This window comes from Ictalurus furcatus, chromosome 6 (genome assembly GCF_023375685.1).
Source record: "Ictalurus furcatus strain D&B chromosome 6, Billie_1.0, whole genome shotgun sequence".
NCBI classification, from domain to species: domain Eukaryota; kingdom Metazoa; phylum Chordata; class Actinopteri; order Siluriformes; family Ictaluridae; genus Ictalurus; species Ictalurus furcatus.
The window spans coordinates 13,881,072-13,900,907 of NC_071260.1; the positions used below are offsets into that span (position 1 = coordinate 13,881,072).

The 19,836-nt window shown below is 36.2% G+C and overlaps 1 protein-coding gene across 1 annotated transcript; it reads right to left on the reverse strand.

The window, feature by feature from the left end:
* Positions 1-1,395: 1,395 nt before the first annotated feature.
* On the reverse strand, positions 1,396-18,562 carry LOC128609354 (cholecystokinin receptor). Its single transcript, XM_053627886.1, has 5 exons — positions 18,415-18,562; positions 6,798-7,046; positions 5,625-5,886; positions 4,328-4,452; positions 1,396-3,610 (listed from the first exon to the last, which is right to left on the reverse strand). Exons 1-5 carry the CDS (start codon positions 18,560-18,562, stop codon positions 3,081-3,083), a joined length of 1,314 nt encoding a protein of 437 aa, XP_053483861.1. The 3' UTR covers positions 1,396-3,080.
* Positions 18,563-19,836: the final 1,274 nt, after the last annotated feature.

The window sequence follows — 19,836 nt, forward strand, 5'->3', positions numbered from 1 at the left end:
CTATATAATAATAAGCAGGTCTCCACTGGGTCATTGTGTTCTTTATATTTACACAGTCAAGTTCTGATGAGAGAAATGGACAACAAAATCCTATAAAAGTACAAAGTTGTAATGTAGCAATGTTCTCCATTACTACATAATAACAAATATTCTTCATTAATTGACTTTCAAAGGTGAACTCAGAGACATTTAAGTAGAACACAGTCCTGTTAGATAACATGGTTTCTAGTTTCCTGTGGCCAGATGAGGTGTTGTAGGGGCACTGGCACTATAAATGAATAAGCCAAGAAGAGATTAATTGGACATTTTTGGGAACCTATAGTTTCTGCCAACTTGTATGTCTTTATAGCCATTTAATCAGAGGACAGCTAGAGTCCATCTTAAGGCATCTTTAACTTGAATTATTGTACAAGTTTCTATGCTAAACAATGTCTCACTATGCAAACTTTCAAAAAAGCCACTTTGATTAATCAACATTTCGTAGCCTATATTTTTATATAGATAATTGTGAATGATAATGATGATAATGATAATAATGCAGATTCAGCCTCTGTTAGACAGAAATGTTTGCAATCACTAAACATATTGTTTTGAAGAATTATGGGGCAGATGATGTTTGCAGCTTGGCTCATTTGTTGAATGATTTCAAATGGAATTTTATCTTTAATTTAGACACAGAACACATGCTATTGAATGTTTATTCAGTTAAACGTTTTCCTTAAGGGCTGAAACAAAAACTGCCATCCTTCTAATGATGTTCTGGATTCAGTGTGAAGTTATATTGATACAGTCAGAGTTTATTCCTGCAAAAATCCACTACACACTTCACTTTACTACAATAAAAAAAAAATTGAACATGTAGCTACAAGAACAGACATTACTCACCACTTGCCAATCACACACCGCTGTGTTACCAATTGTAGGATGATGTCATGCTCAGCATCAGATGGGTGTTGCTGTCAAACATTGCTGGATGAAGTCATTCCAGGTGTGAATGGTTATTTATACGTGTCTAAAATGAATACCCGTGATAAAGCTGAAGGCAGTTTGGAATGAAATAACTGACTAAATGAAACTGCTGCCACTTTGATCCCGGACTCTAATGTTCTGACTGTGAAATAAAACAAAATGAATCTAACTGATTTAAGCGGGAATGCTTTTACAGACCAGATAGAGATATTAGTGAGCAAGTTGGGAAAACAGAGCTGTGCAAATTGCAGGATTTTGCCATGCTATTTTTATGGGTTATAATCAGAGCATGGGGCCTAGGAAAGTTTGTGGATACGCTGTTTCCACTGTTCAGTAGAAAACAGGCACAAAGAGCAGATGCTCCTTCAGCAAATTGTGTTTAACTGAAGGAAAATAAACAGAGCTAGAGGATGAGTGGAAAATTAAGGGTGGGATAGTGAGAGGGGCAAACATAAGCAGCACTCCTCTGGAAGACTCTGATCCATTTGACCCAACAGCATGTAGTACACTGTGCACTTCCTTTTCTACTTCTATCTGTCAGACACCGCGGTATAAAATATAGTCAGTTCATTCATCAGTACAGTGTCAGATGTAGTTCTTGGACAGACCTTTTATAAGTAAATGGAGCGTTATATATGTAAATGAGTGTGAAATAAATTGATTAAAGGAACCTTTACATATTGTAGACGTGCTATATTGATCCATGGTCAACATCTCAGCAACTAGAATCAATGACATTTAATCAATCTCATTCCGGCATGCTTTAAACAGAGTGCCTCTTCTTTTTCGTAAAGCTCCCTGTTATGAGAAAGGATATGAGGAGAGCTGAAACACAAGGAATCTGGGTTGTTGGGCTTTTTTCTGGTTTTGTGTGCACTTTGCTAGATGTGCTGTAGTGAAGGTCTTGCAATAGTAAATGGAATGCACAGATATGCAACATCAGAATTAACAAATACACAAAAGCAGCCATAAATCATCCTGTGGGCTTTCAAGCATCATAAAGTCAGCCTGACCCAGAAATCCACAGCACAAGGTCACTGGCAATTAGAACCATGGGCATGGATGAAACACAACCAGTGAGTGCATGAAGGAAAACCAAAATGAGTGAGTGTATGAAGAAAAACTTGAGCAATTTAAGCAAAGAAAAGATGAAGAAAAAAAGAGAAACAAAAAGAAAAAAAAGCACAACTGTACATATTATCCTAGCTAAAATGTCACACAGATGAAAGGGCCATGTGCAATTAAAGTTGTCCTGTGATTTTTTTATTTACTTTTATTTTATTGCACAACTGATATTAACAATAAGTCACATATTTATCAAGAATGTATCTGTAATATTTGATTATATTTATTTCCATCCCTATACATTGATGTCTTTTCCATTGATCTAAATGCAGATGTCACTTTAGTCACTGTTGCTATTAAGCCAATTGACCAATCTTTGTTACTGAAACTCCAGCCTTCTGAGACCCAATAATGAATAATGAAGTCACTTAGATCTTTTCCTCTTGCCATCTTGATGCAAAAGCATTTTTATATTTGCCAAAGAGCATGGCAGGTTGGTAATTGCTTAATTCTTCCACATAGTATTCCTGTCTAGAAGCATCTGCACTCTTCATATTGCTCAGTTATTCAGGTTTTTCCTTAAATTTGTTACCCGTCTGTAAATTTGTTTTAATTAAAAATTAATTATTTATCCCACTGACTGTTAAAAAACTCAGCATTTCAGCAACACACTTGTAAGCAGGCCATTAAAATCAGCACAAAGTTACTGTAGATATATTAAAATACATGTAACAACAATAATAATAATAATAATACTATACATGTATAATAGTATAGGCAATCACAAATTACAAAACAACAATAAGTGATAAATTAGCATGCTGATATTATTGTTAACACAACAGAATTAACTTCACATAGCAGCACATTCTCAATCACTGCAAAGTCAAACCTAGGTCCATTCCTCATGAGGCAAGGCATTTCCCAATAATCCGAGTCATCCATCAGTCCAACCCAACGATCATCCACTGAACCTTCTCCATCCCTGTCTCCATTCATCTTGGGTAGCATCATAAGATCAAGCCACCTCTCTCTTTTGTTGGAAATCAGCATGGTCCCATGGTACTGATGGTGGTGTAGTTAAACTTAGACACAGATGCCCCAGTGGCAGTGACATCTTCATCTCCCTCATTGAAGCTCCGTGGGCAGCATGATTGGCAGCAGCAGGAGAAAGTGGTTAGCAGAGCCTTGCGGAAGCGCTTATTCATGAAGCAGTAGATGATGGGATTGACGCAGGCTGAAGTGTAGGACAGGAGATGAATGAAGGAGATTGGGGCTCCAGAGAGAGCCCTGTGGGCAGAAGGTGGATGGAAGGCCTTCCAGGTATTAACAGAATACAAGGGCATCCAGCAGATGAAGAACATGGACACAATGACAATCAGCATGCGGATCACGCGCCTTTTGGCCATGAGTTTGCTCTCAGAGGTGTTGCTGCGAGGACGGTCCACCTTGGCAGAGGTGGTTAGGGTGAGAGTGGACATCTCCATGGAGTTGGGTCGCTTCAGTACCTGAATGTAGCAACCATCACCATGATCAATGCCAGATGAGATGGTGGCAGCTGCACCATTCTTCGTTCCTGGGGAAGGTGAAATAGTGAGGCAATGAACAATGTTTTTGCAAGACATAAAGTAAACTACAATGCATCAACAGTGAAATAATGACAGATTGGGCAATATATAAAAACCAAAGGTCGTCTCCATAAGTCAAGCTCTCTTTTCCTGTACCAGGGAGCAAATTGTAAATTTTCGGTCTTGTGCAGCTAGAAATTTTCTCCTTTTACTCATTTAAATAACAGATTTAGTTCTCAGTACCCACAAATGATATTTTTACATCCAAATGTTCGTACTACCGACAAATATGTAAAGGAAAATGACATTCAGGGAATCCATTTAACTGCCAATTGGGCAATAATAAGTAAGCCAGTGACTCAGGTTATGGTTGAGTAATTTTAGAAGATGGACTAAATGAATCAGAAGGAAATGGATGTTTATTTATAACCTTAACTGAACTCAACAAATTTACTACAGCAAACACGATCTAGGCAAAACAGCAGCTACTAATGGTGTAGCAGTTTAGCAATATGAATGGAGATGGTTATGAAAAATCACTTAAATTATATTTCTACTGTATATTTCTACATTCAACTGTATACAATACTTTGTAAATATATGCCAATATCCATATGTACAGTACATTAGACAATATGTATTGATGGAATAAATAGTGCCTGAAATGCTTTCCAAAGTTTACATGTTATTAAAAAAAATAAAACATATTTTATGGCCTAACACACTATGGCCTTTCTTCTGCTCCAGCTCAAACTGTATTCCGCAATAGAGCTCCCGGGAGATGAGCCCATAAGCAGTGATCATCACCACTCCAGGTATGACAAAAAGAATCAACAGCAACAGGATGCACCTGAAGAGGAAAAAATACAGGTGACCATTAGTACTGAACTTAAAAATGTAATGAAAACATGGCTCCAATTGCATTTAATTCTCTTCTGAAACTTTCATACAAACCAAAATCCAGAAAATGTAGATGATAAATGCTTATTAAAAGGCATTTCTCTTACACACTAATCTACGTTTGGGTTACATTCTGGCCACACTGCCTAGACATATATAATAGTGCCTCAGAGACAATAAATACTCATGTATCTCAGCACCTTTCAGAATGGTACTGAACTATATGATGAAAAAAAACCAGATGAATTATGTTTTGTTTCTTTTGCATTCAGCTGTATCTTCTGAAAATGAACAAAAGGGATACAAATATTTATATCTCAAAATACACATCTGGGATGAAAAAGAAGTAACAGTAATGCAGAAAAAAATTTATCATTCTACAAGGGCTCGAAAGCTTGTTTTGTTCAATGTCCTGGACACTGTTCATATATGTTCCAATATGTCAGGTCTCTGAATATTTCAGAGAAAAATATCTCTCTGCTGAAAGGCTAAAGCTCTATCATCTTCTGCCAAGAATAGTCCAATCCATTTTCAGTCCAGAGGCACACATATAAAACTTGCAGAACACTAAAACATTTGGATTCTGCCCTAAACACATTGAAAACATATGGAGCAAGCTGAGTATGAAATACGGATATACACTGCACACTCCTCAGATCCCTTCCCTGGATTATTCCCCTTTCCTAGATATTGATATAGAATATTTATCAAATTGGGTGTACACTATTTATCCTTTTTAAAAATAAACCAATAAAGGGTTTTATATATATATATATATATATTTCCAAGCCACAGTAGGTTCTAGGGTTTTGTGTACAGTGGCTGGGAATATGTGCAGGCCCAAGGAGGAAACAATATAATTCATATGTTGTTGAACTTGTTGATTTGAAACTGCTAGAGACTAATCTTGACTAACATTTTTCAATCTTGCCTAATGCTCCTTTAAAGGTAAAAATTGAACATATTTCATATTTCAATTCCTATGATATATGATTTACTCTTAATGATTCCATTCTAAATTCAGACTCTTTGCAAAATTCATGGTCAATTCTAATCATTATCTAATCCCATCATATGTTTGTAATATGTTTTAATGAAATGCCAAACATTGAAATGACTCACCAAGCCTGCTTCACCTGGTCCTTGGGCCAATCATGGCGGCACATATGTGCAGTGATGTTGTTGGGTTTGGGGTAGCTAACAAGTGAGGAGAAGACCGGGTATGGGGTCATGATGAGAAAAGACAGAGCCCAAGTCATACTGATAACCTTGTATGCATGGGAACGAGTTTGCCAGGCCCGGGACTTCAGAGGATTACAGATAGCACTGTATCTCTCGATTGCTATGGCCACAAGACTGAAGGTGGAAATACTAACAGAAGTTCCTGTGGGAGACAGCAACAGATTTACATTTCAAACAGGAAGCACATCATTTGCATGGATCTGGGGTCACTCAGATGTTTGAATATTTGATTCACTGATGACTCATTCACATTAGCAAACAATCACACTGACACTTTAGATTATGTGTTGTTTAATATCAAATGGGGGCTAAATAAGACTAATTAAGTCAAGTCTGTCATTTAATTTAGCATTTTATGAGCAATTAGCATTTATTTAGAATTTAATGAGCAAATTAGCTTGAGGAATTGAAAGAGACAAGATACTAAGACAGACATTTCACATGCAACATCAGTTGCATGAGCATATACCCTTGAGGCTTGTACCCTGATCTACCCTTTGCACCAGACCACAATAATTTATGTTGTATAGATTCCTTATGCTGTCCTTTCTCTGAAAAATAAACAGTGAGAGAGAGCGTGAGAGAGAGAGGCTGGCACAGTATGTAAGTCATGTTGCTGTGTACATCTCTGAGCATACAAAGGCACACACTGGACAGCAACCAACTTGATTGAATCCCTTATTAAATTTTTTTTATTATCAAAGACCCTCCAGTAATGTAGTAATGGGATGAGTTTCTCCACTTAGTGGCATGCATGCTTCAAAATTAATGTGATATGTAATGTAATAGTATTTCATGAAATAGTATGTTCCTAAATTCTTATATTTTGTTTATGTTGCTGCTGTGCAGTTTTGAGATGTAAATCTATAATTATATGCACTCATATAGCCAATATACATACATTTCTTCATGGTTGCTTTTTAATTGCCAAAAATCTTAGTGTTAAAGATTGCAACTGTAACTGTATTTAGACGGACCTTGTTCTCACTGATAATGAATCACAATAAATTTATTTGATCTTGAATCAATGGCTAGAATAAGATGAATGCCTACCCATGAGATAGGCCACAATCCTACACATGGCAGCTCCAAAGATGAAGTCCTCCAGCAGATTTGGGATGAAGGTAAAGGGCATGCAAAACACAGCCATCATCAGATCACTGACAGCCAGAGAGAGTAGGAAGGAGTTGGTGACTGTCCGCATTCGCTTATTTGCCACTAAAACCACAATGATGAGCAGGTTCCCAAAGACACTGAGCAGGAATATCAGAGAGTAGAGCAGTATCCGCACTGAATCCATTTCTGAAATAGATGAGATGGCAATCATATGTGGGCAAATTGGTTGGGTCCCCAACTGAGTAACAAAAAAAAGTTCATTTGTATACCAATATATGCTCTATTCCTAAAGTTAATTAATATTGTTTTCACATTATGATAATTCTGCATGCGGGACTTTCTACTTCCTGCAGAGCATTTTCAAATCAATAAAAACAGGTTAATTCCAGAAGCTCTTAGCTCCCAGATAGTGTTCTGTCGAGAAATACCCTGATGCTATCATATAATCTCTATTGAATAATTTCCTTGTGCCATATATATAACACAGTAGCACTTACACAATTTGGCAGGCCTGTTTGACAGGACAGTGATTCTGACACAGAACTTTACCTAATACAAGAGAAAAATGAAATGGAAATAAAAAACTAAACCCTTTATGCATGGTGTTGCCATTTGGCAACAATTAATTTTTCTCCATATTTCTTTTGATAGGCAATAATACAAAACTACTATTTCCTATGTAACTGGGAAAAGGAGGCATTAACTTTGACATTAAAAAAAAAGCCATTTCACATGACTAGGAAGTGCTGTTTGCATGGTAATGGTCATCATCGGAGGGATCTCAAAATTTGATTAATTTTTCACTATTTAGGAAAAACTAACTGAGAATTCAAGAGAAATAATTAAAAAGATACCCTTCAGCCAAAACATATTTGGATCTAATTTTTGTGATTCTAATTTGAGTGAATTCCTTTCTAGAAAATATAACTTTAACATGCTTACTACGTGGCACTTATTCAAGTGATAAAAATCCACAAAAACGTTTTTGATGTAAATGTAATAATTCATGCAGTAGAGGGTTAAGTGGAGAAGTGTCAAGGGCCATGCATGTTGTGGTATACGTATTAGTATTTTTATTAGTATCTATTTTTTATTAGTTATTTATTACTATGATTTTATATGATTAATATTTATGTAGGCATGTACTTCAGAACTCCCATGTAATGTTACAGTTAATATTTTGTGTAAATATAGACATTAAAACAAAAACTGAAAAAAATGAAATTGATTTTTGATGTTGATAAATATAAAAAAAGATGAAATTTCATGTGCACTTCACATTCTCTTTGTTATCTTAAAGGAATCATATCATGATTTTTAATGTCTTCCTTTTGTTTGGGTGTGTAACATATCTGTTTGTGCATGTATAAGATCTGCAAAGTCACAAAGCTCATAGTCTCCAAAAGGGATTTATTTTATGTAACATACCTGATTTGAACAGTCAGTAGTAGATACTTCATAAAATAACCAAACATACAGGTTCTGATTCAGAAGCACAAGATTGTCTGAGCAAAGTGGGAATCTCCCCACTTTTCAGGAGAAGCCTTTGTATATAGCCTGCCTTGTACTCGCCCAGGTTCAGGAAGCTGTCCTCTGAATATTGTGCTGTGCACAAGCAAATATTTGGGTAGTACTGCTCAGGAACAGCATTATAAATGAACACTAACCACTGATTCCTAATTTTGTGCATTTTCGGAAAGCCAAACAAAGGGGTTTTCCTTTCGCACCAAAACACACAGAGTCCCCACGACATGGTGCCTGAATTCACTGAATACCTCGCCTTATTTCTTCATGCCTGCCATTGGGCGGGATTATGCTAATAGTTCACATAGACGTTTGCGGAAGTAATATCTGGACTTCGAATGTCATGTTTTGGGCAGGTCTGGAGCAGTGTTCTCTGTTAGATAGAATAAATCCCTTTGGGGGAGACGAGCTTTGTGACTTTGAAGCTCTTATACATGCACAAACAGATACATTACACGCCCAAACAAAAGGAAAACATTAAAAATCATGATATGACTCCTTTAAAAACAATCAAATATCAACAGGGTTTCAGTATTTTCATCCTGAAGTCGGAGTACCATATTTAGAAACCTGCTCCTAGAACACTTATCTTCTGAGAGATCATTTCTCCGTGACTTTGATTTGCGATCTTATTCCAGATCCCTGTGTTGAGTACTTGTTTATTTATATTTATGTCCCTTTGCAGTTTGTCTACTGTCACAGACACAAGAAAAGCCTTTGATATTGTGATGCAGTCTGTAGAACATTATCAGATACTATTGCCCTGTTAAAGAAGAAAGATGAGATAAATAAAAAGTGTGCAGGCTACATTAAAAGCAAAGTACTGTTCTAGAAACTTTCCATTTGCCATTTTTCCACTGTGTAACACTAAGAAACCTCCAGATTTACAAAAACATTTAATAAATATTACTCTTTCTGCTTCCATTACTTTCATAATAATAAAACCCTGGTTGTGTTGCATATGCCATTTCAAGCAATTTATATAATAAAGTCACATATACAAGGAAAGAAATCGATAGGTAGCATATGTTCCCTCTTAATGAAATATAGTGCCATTTCAATCAATACCAGTAAAATGTGCTGCTCAGTTCTTTTCCTTTGGAGGCTCCCTGAACATATTAGCTTTGCGATCTTGGGATCAGTGGGGATTATTTAATACCAGAAATATGAACAGTCATTTCTGATTTAGAAACACTCACACATTTAACATCTGCTTTCTCTCCTCTACAGATTATCTTAATACTCAGTCATCTCACCAACTCATCACATCACTCTGTAAAGAGTAAATAAAGAGTAAAGTACAAAAACTTTGCATATATATTACAACCCCCCCCCCCCCACCAACACCACCACCACCACCCTGTCCACAGTGACCAATGTAAACCAACACCATAACCATCACATTTGCTGTTGTGAACTGAAGCTGAAAATCAAGTTTCACTATTTATAACCTGGAGACTAGTGTTTAGTAATTTATTAACATTTATAAACATGCTGTAATGGTTTAATAACCAAGTACATGGCTTCTTATGGCTAACTAACTATTGTTAGTTAAGGGAACTTTCATGTAAAAATTTTCTTAATTGACAAAAAAAAAAAAAATTACTTGAGAATAAGAATAATTATGGTCTGAGGTAATTAAACTAAGTTGAGAACACATCTGTAGTATATTTTCTTCAGTTCTCACCAGTTCCAATTATATTACCTTGAGGAAAACTTGCTTGAGTTTGTAGAACAGCAAGCATAAGCGCATGAATATTTAACCTTGAAAGGTCGAAAGCATTTTTGTTTACAGATAGAAGCATTCATATGTTTATTGAGTTATCTAAATAGGCTTGTTATCAGGAATGTTTTCTCTCATTAAATTGTAATAGACCTAGATTATCATCACGCTCATTCACATATCGCCTAAGTTCCACAAACTCCCTTAGGTTAATATTTATAATTACTTTAAAATCAATGCAAAAATAAAAGAAGAGCAATAAACTGTAATGCTTACTGTAATGCTTGTTAACTGGTGTCCACAGGGTAGGTGAATGTTTACTATGTAATTAAAGTAATGAACATCTTTTAATAAAATATAGACATGATAACAGAGGAAATAAATCCCTCTAAAGTATTTATATGCACATGACTCTCTGCTATTACCATTAAGTATACAGTCAATTTCTGGTTAATATAAGTGGAATTGAATAGATCAAATGAATAACAGATGCAACTGTTAATAGGTTTCTTATTCAAACTTGTTAATCTTAGACACCCTTCTATACAGAACATTCCAAGCTCCTTTTTATTCTTGGCTTTGTGTACTGTATGTGGATTTCCCTCTCCGGCTCTGACCACAGGCTTTCAAAAGAGTTAAAGTCTGGAATATGAAGTGGTCAACTGATTTGGATGTATATTTGGAGTCATTCATTTTGCTCCATCCATGCCCAGGTGTTAACCTGCATCAGAGGCGACCATGTTTGGGACAAAATATTCTGGTACTGAAGAGTGATGATGCCATCCGATGGGGGCAGTGCATTTAAGTATGTTCATACTGGGAAATTTTCAACTGCTCCAGACTTTTGAAATGGTTTTATTACGGTGCTCATTGTACTTAATGGTATATGCATTATGCATTATCCATAATCCATTACATGGTGTACACTCAAAACATCAGAACATCCCTTTATTCTGTAAAAATCAAAGGGTATATCTTTCTGCTGATTGTAAGCTAAATTTATGATTTTTGTCATTTATGAAAGTTAAACATGTAAAGTGAATCCCATTTCCTTAAACTGACTACTGAAATGATCTGCTTGACTATTGTAAATAACAGAACCTGTTCAGGAAGAGATGCCTGCAACATGAATACATCCTTGAACATAACAATATGAGCAACATACCAACCCATATTCACTGTTGTATAAAATAACTAGTTAAAAAATCAATCACAAAGCATTGATTAATGAGGAGCCTATAGGAGTCCAAAAAGGCCTTTGTTACTGTGGTTTACCAATTAGAATGACAGTAAACCTATGGTGACAGATGCTGAAATATGAAACTCACAGTGCCTTAGTTCAAATATAAGCAACAGATCCATTTAACACACTGATACATAATGTGATTATAACAATGTCATACATAATTTCCATGCAAAATTTAGATGGCAGCATGTAATCAAGTATGTCTGTGTAAGAATGAAGCAAAATACATTTATCTCTATTCAATTCAGTCAGGCTCTGTTTGGACAAGTAATAAAGCATTCTCAGTAGACTGTAATAACAAATACAATTATCTTGAAGAGATTTACTATACTGATTGTGACTCAAAAACATCATTGAGAAATGTGCTTACATTCCCTTGATTTGAAAAAGAGATGAGGTAATATACCAGGCATTATTTGGAACAAACACTTTCCTGTGCTGAAAAAAAAAACCCTAAACGGTACATTTATCCAGTACAGCTGTAATCAGGCACACTGTGTGATGTGGTATTGTGATTAGGTATGTGTGGGTTCTTAACATTTTTTCAAAGGTTCTTTTTGCATGCATGCGTGTGTGTGTGTGTGTGTGTGTGTGTGTGAGAGAGAGAGAGAGAGAGAGAGAGAGAGAGAAAGAGAGAGAGAGAGAGAGAGACAGACAGACAGACAGACAGAGAGACAGAGGAACAGAGTCCAAGAATTTCTGGGAAATGAGAAAATATCTGTGACATAAAAAAATTTGTCTATCAATCATTCATACTCCTAAAGAGACTGTAAATGAAAATCCCCTTGTTTGTTTAGTCTTTCAGTGTTTTCTACATGTAAATTTCATTCTTCCACAAAATAAAATAAATAAAATAAATAAATAAATATTGATATACATTGCTCTATATGTCATTGTAGCACTTTTATAAGACATTGACATGGCCTAGTGTTATGTATAACCATTTCCTTTCCAGATAATATATAAATTCATGCTTTAACAATCATTGCTTAGATTCTGTTTACAGACTCATTTTGCCAAATAATTTTTTTGTCTTCATGAAATTATGCTTAATATGCTTGTCCTATATTCCATACATTTACATTTACATTTATTCATTTAGCAGACTCTTTTATCCAAATCGACTTACAAATGAGAAAAATACAAGCATAATTTCTTTTTTTTTAAAACAAATTCATAAAATAACAATATATAGTATTGTAAACCAAACTGAGGGTTTAGTATCTAACCTTAAAAAGGAAAACCTGCCTTGCAGAAAGTAACATCAGTGAATGGAGAGTGAAAAACATAAATTACATCTATCTATGTTTATCAAACAGATTTGTCAAATATACTAATCTCATCATGAATGAAATGGGGTTTGTTATTGCAATGGGTGTTACAATTTCATCTGCATGTTTTCCTCTAGCTCACTTACTGTTAACGTTTATGCTCCTGAATTTCAATTATGATATGTAAGAGCCTCTGTGGTGGGTTAGGGGTCTTATTCTGAATGGTACTCATAATTTTTGCAGTGCTGTTTGTTGTATAATAATTCATAAATTCTACTGTCTACAAATCTACAACTGTCATTAAGCTGCTCTTATTCTGCACTAGGTCATACTTTAACAACTCTTCCTAACCCATTCACTTTTCTCTAGTGAACTTTGAATGAACTTTGCCATGCTTTGAACATACACAATTAATCAGAAGACAATTATATAATTTGATCGTGATTTCCTCATGAGACTTGGCTTTCGTTCTCCTTATAATAGATCTTCCCAGTGGCTATGTCATCTGTCCAGCTCCCCAGCACCCCAGTAATATATATTATATGGCCAAATGTTTGGGGACACCGGGCCATCACACTAATACTGTATGTGTTTTTGAACATCCCATTCCAGATGTAAACCCCCCCACCCCCTGCTGTTTTAATAACCTCCACTTGCACTCCATTTGCACATTCAGCTGTAAGAGCATTTGTGAAGTCAGGCACTGATGTCAGGTAAAGAGGCCATGGGGTGCAATCAGGATTCAAACCATGTCTTCATGGAGCTCACTTTGTGCACAGGGGCATTGTCATGCTGGAACATGTTTGGGCCCTTTAGTTTCAATAAAAGGAAATTGTAATGCTACATCATACAAAGACAATCTATACAATTGTGTGGCTCCAACTCTGGGGCAACACTTCTTGGCTTGCAAAAAAAATGTCATACCAACTAGTGGTTCATAGTGGGCTTATATCTACAGTACAAGCTAAAGAAAACAGCACAATCTGTACTGCTCTTCTTGACTAATCAGCCTGGCAACTATTTAGAAAATTCCAAGCCTTTTTGCTGTTTGTAGTACATTTGTGTTATCTTCCAACAGGTGAGCAATGTCATTATTTGACTTTCAGTGGAAAATGTAGACGCAGATTTCGAGAGGTTACCTGCTTTCTGAAAGGACACACAGAGGATCTTCTTTAAATCTGTATTTAATCACCAGCATTCTGAGACACATGCCTCCATTACTGTGTTATATCCAGGCCATTTGATCATCAAGCTTAACTGCACCCATTTGTTTTCCCTTAATGTTCTTCCCCCCACTTCCTTTCAGCCCTAATTCTCCAAACCAGCTGTGCTTCTGACCATAGCAAAGCTCCACACTGATTGTTGTCAGGTTTGAGACACTGCAGCAATGTAGACTGCCTTATTTATAAACTGATGTCTCATTTACCATTGTGATGCATTTAGAATCTTCCTTGGGTCAAATTAAAATCTAAATGCATTTGGACACATATTGTTTTTGTTGTTTAATGTACTTCCAGTGCATATATCCAATACCAATTTGAAAACATAATGTCTTTTGAAATATGAACAAAAACATGTGTATTCATCATACGCATAAATAAAGATATGTTTAAAAAAAAGCTAACAAATTTCCAACATCAGTAAATTGTTGCAATGCTGTTGTTGGTAATTACAGCTTTGAGACATATGTGGTAAGAAACATTGGGGTAGGAGCCATACACATTTCAAAATCTAGGTTTTGTCCCCCCACTTTTTCCTTTATCTCAAATTTTATTTCGCATTGCCTGCCTGTCTCCGAGGATTTCTGAGTTGGACAGTCTCCAAATCCATTCTGCAAACTTTTAGAAAGATAGTTTTTTTTTTTTTCAAATGAACTTTCGCTATAATAAGTGCAGGGGTCAGACTCAAGAACCTGGGGCTGAACCGTTTGCCAAGGTTGACTAGAGCAAAGTGCCTGTGACTGCACGGTAACAAGCAAAACCTGGTATTGATTTTCAGAGAAGTGGCTCTCTAACGCAGTGAAAGCGGATGCATTTGGAGATGACTCAAATATTCCGTGACCAGCCGTGAAAAAAATTTTTTGCGTTTTGAGCTGAGGTTGATTTCGACACAGCAATCAGACGCTCTTGAGCACACTGACGTACAGATGAAAGATTTACCACTTTGTATTTGTGGTAGGATATCGTAGATATTTCAGCCCATGAAATTGCTGATCGTTTGCTAATTATTTACCCTATGAAACTGTCAAATATGCATAAGTTTGCAAGCTAGCTAGCACACCAAAATTGTGTGTATGTGCCACTGCTACGTGTCCATGAATGATTTAATAGTGTCGTTAGTCAAAATGTTCACACAGAGGAGGATGAATAGCAGGTCATAGGAGTAGAAAAGACTGAGGACGACAAGCTTGTAAGTTGTATGGATAGCTACCAGTTAGCCAGCTAGTTCAGGTCACACCATGTTGTATGTTTGGGACGCGGGCCCCATCATGTGAGGATCGCTCCCAATGTTGGTGAGTTGAAGACTGTGTGCTCTAATTTTCTGGAAACCGTTGCCATGGTATGACTGCTGCATCAATAACTGCCATAGTAGGTCAGCAAGAAAACTGGACAATGGAGTGTTTTTTCTATAGAAAAATATCCTCCAACTCATGCTCATAGCTTCAACTCAACAACAGGATCAGCAATCCTCACAGGATGGCACCCACGTCTCAACATGTACTGTGGCTAGCTACATTAACTAGCCGCTTTTCTTAATGATTATAGTAGCTAGTGTTTTAAATGAACAATTCTCTGTTTCGAGTAATTTTATAATAAAATTTAATATAATGAATAAATTTAACTTCATTCAGTGACATACATCAGAAATCTCCATATTTTTGTTTTGTTTTGTTTTGTTTTTTTATAAATCAATGCTATTGGTCACCCTTTACATCTATCTGTATGTTTTACAAATATTTAACCAATGACAAGTCATTAGAAATGAGCATTTAAGTGTTTTATTTATTTTTTTAATCAACCCCTCCACACCCCCACGTCGCTCCTACGCCCCTGGTAAGAAGTTATTAGCGTTTCACAGCATTGTCATTCAATTTTGGCCCATTCTTCATGGAAAATTGCCTTTAATACTCTAAGGTTATGATGGTCCCTACATTTTCAAATGGATTCAAGTCAGGAGATTGGCTAGACCATGCAAAGCCTTATTGAGTTATTTTGGATGTATATTTTGGGTTGTCATCTTGTTGAAACATCCATCTTCTGCCCAGATTCACTTACTTGGCTGATGAGATTAAATTCCCCTGTAATGTTTAAGGTCTTTGCTATGGCTCTGTAGCTATTTCCATTTGTGTAATGTTCAATAATCTCTGAGTACTTTAGGGAACTTCTTCACCTTTACCATGATTGTTACTGGTTGCCAAACAATGGCAATATCTTTAATAATGACACCAGGTGCATTTTTTACAGGACCATTTCTAGCAGCATTTTTGCAGCGATACTTTTTGCCCAATCAATGCCCAATTTTGCATCCAGAACCAAGCATCCAGAATTCCCTCCTGCTATTGAGTATTCAGAGGTTTCCAGTCATACAGACTTCTGCCAAACTGCCCATATGACTGCACTATGGTGCTGCTTAGAACAAACCTTTGGAAGACTACATACATGCTCCTTTATCTGCATCTTCCACAACCTTCCCCATAGTTGCACCTGGTAGTGATTTGTCTCACCTTTTTTGTTCAAGTTCAAGTGTTTTTAATATAATTTCAGCCATAAACAGCTGGTACAGTACACAGTGAAACGAAACAATGTTCCTTTAGGACATGGTGCTACATGACTGACATTCTGATACTGACTTAGTTCTTCATAGTTTGTGATTTTTCTATTTACCCAATACTCTCTTTGTATCCCCTATATATGTCTGTGAATCTCATCCTCCTACCTAGACTGTAGTATGCTCTAGTATGTTCCAGAACAACTCTTTTTCTGATCTGTTATTTATCCCAGTGGCCCATGCCTAGACACAGGTTCCAAATGTCCAGTTGTCTGATTTCTAGTAAATACGTTCTTATTTTCCAGTCATTCATTCTGCATCGATTTCAATAATAATGACAATATTTAAAACAAGGAAACATATGTGCAAACAAATTTGTGATGATCAAGTGACTATCAGGAAATCTAGATATTTCCCTTTAGTCATCAGAAAGAATGATACATTTGTGTTTCTGAGATTAACAAAACTGTTATAGTAAATTACAGTTGCTATACTGATAGATGCAAATGCCATAAATGTTTTACATTTATTAATTAATTCATCCAGCATCAGTTACAGCTTTATCCTGGTCAGGGTAACAGTGCATACAGAGTCAATCCCAGGAACACTGGGTGTGAGGTGGGAATACACCCTGGATGGGACTCCAGGCCATCATAGGGCACCGTTATTTTCTAAATTAATGTCTTTACAGAAAATGTTTTTGCATCTTAAGCCATTCACTTTTGTGGCAGAAAAATCATGCTGTCCGGAAATTAACGCTGCAATTTAAAGATTTCCTCCTCTGGGGTTTTTGTTCTTGTTGTTGTTTTTCAGCAATGTTGAAAAATGATTGCAAAAGAAATGATTGCAAAAGAAAACCTGCTGGTTTTCATCAAAGTGATGGAAGTATTTTCCTCCCTATTATCACCATCCTCATAATCCAAAAATGGGAAATCTCAATATCCATCCATCCATCTTCTATACCGCTTATCCTCTTCAGGGTCACGGGGGAACCTGGAGCCTATCCCAGGGAGCATGGGGCACAAGGTGCACAGGGTGCCAATCCATTGCAGGGCAAAATCTCAATATTTTCTGTAGAATCAGTGGATTTCAGCATTAATGGCAGTCGATGGTGAGTGCGTCTCATGACACAAGGATCTGATCAATTGCTGCTTCTGCTGAGTGATAAGTGGACCTCTAGTGTGTGTCTGTCGGGATGATTGTGTGTGAGCCTGTGTGGATAATTGAACCTTTACTGATTAGCGTCTTCACTACCCTTACACACTCTAAATATAGCTTGTCACAAAATAATCAGAAGACAGCAACAGAGAAGGGGAATATTTAATTGCGTTTGACTGCATATAACAAGAGCAAAGTTACGCATCCTACACAATATAATTGGAGGGTGAAAAAACAAGTCCCAATACTGAACACACAGAAACATTTTTCTGTATACTGAATAACCCAAGGTAATATATAGCCTATTTTTACTATATAAGCCTATATTTAATATATAGCCTATCAACTGTAAAATCAAACCAATCCAAGGATTGGCTTAATCTGCAACAGGCCCACAAAAGCATATCACCATTGATAAATCAAATTTCTTGAGACACTCATCATGTCATAACAAAGAGATCCATTTCTAATTCAAGTATAGAATTTACCACTCTAATGATCTAGAAAATAAAATAAAAATGTATTTTTAAATTCCCCAATCCTTGCTTGATTAAAATTTGTCCAGGCATGAAGAAATCTGTAGGTTTTAGTCTGATTTTCCAATATCCAGGCAGCCCATGATCATGTGCCATATGAGAAGTTCATAACAAGAGCAATACACCAGGACAGGCCCTTCAAAAAGCTTAGAAGCGTGTGAATTATTTAAAATGCTTTGCCTGAGAAACTCACATGAACATCCTGCGTGTGTGTGTGTGTGTGTGTGTGTGTGCCAGAACAATAGAAAACGTTTTTCTGTACCTTGTTATAAAAAATATATTAGGGAATTTATATTATAAGCTCTGTATAGTCCATCTCTGTGCTTACCTATATGTCGTGCAGGTTGCTCTTGGGGAATAAAGTGCTCTTCTCCGCAGGTGCTGTTACTGTCGCTCAGGTCCAAACTACCGTTCAGAAATGTGCTGTTTGCAACGCTTAAACACTCCAACAGCTCCTTCAGGTTTCCTAAATCCATGTCAACCTTTTTTTTTCTTCTTCGTCTTCTTTTTTTTTTTTTTTTTTTTTTTTTTTTTTTTTTTTTACCAAAAAAAAATAAATAAATAACAATAAGCTAAACTGGTTGTGTTGTATTAAAAAAAAAAGTTTTTTGTTACATTCCTTCAAAATGCATATTATTAATGCATTCACAGGGTCATTGAATATTATTGGATAATACAAACTACTCTTCGGTTATGAAAACAAAGCACGTTTTTTCATTCAATAGCTTTTTTTTTTTTTTTGCAGTTAGGCTGACTCTCGAGTTCCCTGTGTTGCTGAAGGATCTTCTGTAGTGCACAGCCGATGTGGATGTGGTTATAAGAAGCCGCAGTGTGGCATCAGTTTGCGCGCTGCTGGTTTAAAGAGGAGAGACGAGTGATCGAGACTTACGCTGAGTGAAACGGTACAAAATTTGTATGCTTATTTGCATTCCGCAATGTGATTGGATGAAGAGCGGATTGAGTTAAGTACAGGAAAGTAGAACAACTTCAGAAGCTTCTTGAGGGAAACTATTAATAACGCAGAAATAAAATATATCAGTCATGTGGATATTATGGCACATACAAAAAGCAGATTAGCACATTTCATTTCAAAGACCTGAAGTAAACTATGAAAACTGCATGAACAATTAAGTGATCCTGTCCTACATAGCTGTCAGCTACTGTACTTTTTACTTATGAACATTAAGTCAAGTAGACTTAGTCAAGTACAATGAACATGAAACAATAGCTATGTTTCCATCCAAGTTGCGAATTTAACTTATGGGAAAAATTGGAATGTCGCATAAAACATTTGCGAATAAAGCACCGTTTTTATCCCATGTAATCAAGAATACAAAATCGTCACTTCCAGGGAAACGTTGTCTATCCAAACATACCTCTCACTCTCCACCATTTTTACTTTTCTGAGGCAATTATCCAATCACATGATTTGTTAAGGAAGTTACTTGATTTTTTTTAATGCACATTGAGGAAAGTGTTTCCACTGTAGTTTGTGCGCCTGTCTTCTTATCGAATAAAACAATTATCCACCTCAATTGAGAGCATACGTTTTTTAATGCGCATTTTGGAGATTTTATTCGCATCTGGTGTTTCCATGTAAAGTACTTCTCTATGGCATTGTTAAATATTGTGTCTTTTTTGTATGGAGTGATGGAGTGCAGTGATTTGAGCAGGTAGGTCAGCAGAGTGAAGTGATATATAATGAAATTAAATGCCGATGCATGGCTGTTTTGCATTTTTGCATCTTCAA

Excerpts from the sequence above, each read along its gene's own strand:
- LOC128609354 (XM_053627886.1), bottom strand. The coding sequence starts at position 18,562 with ATGGATTTAGGAAACCTGAAGGAGCTGTTGGAGTGTTTAAGCGTTGCA. Across the intron at positions 7,047-18,414 it reads GCAACCTGCACGACATATAG|AAATGGATTCAGTGCGGATA; the intron begins GTAAGCACAGAG and ends CATCTATTTCAG. Across the intron at positions 4,453-5,624 it reads GACCAGGTGAAGCAGGCTTG|GTGCATCCTGTTGCTGTTGA; the intron begins GTGAGTCATTTC and ends TTTCCTCTTCAG.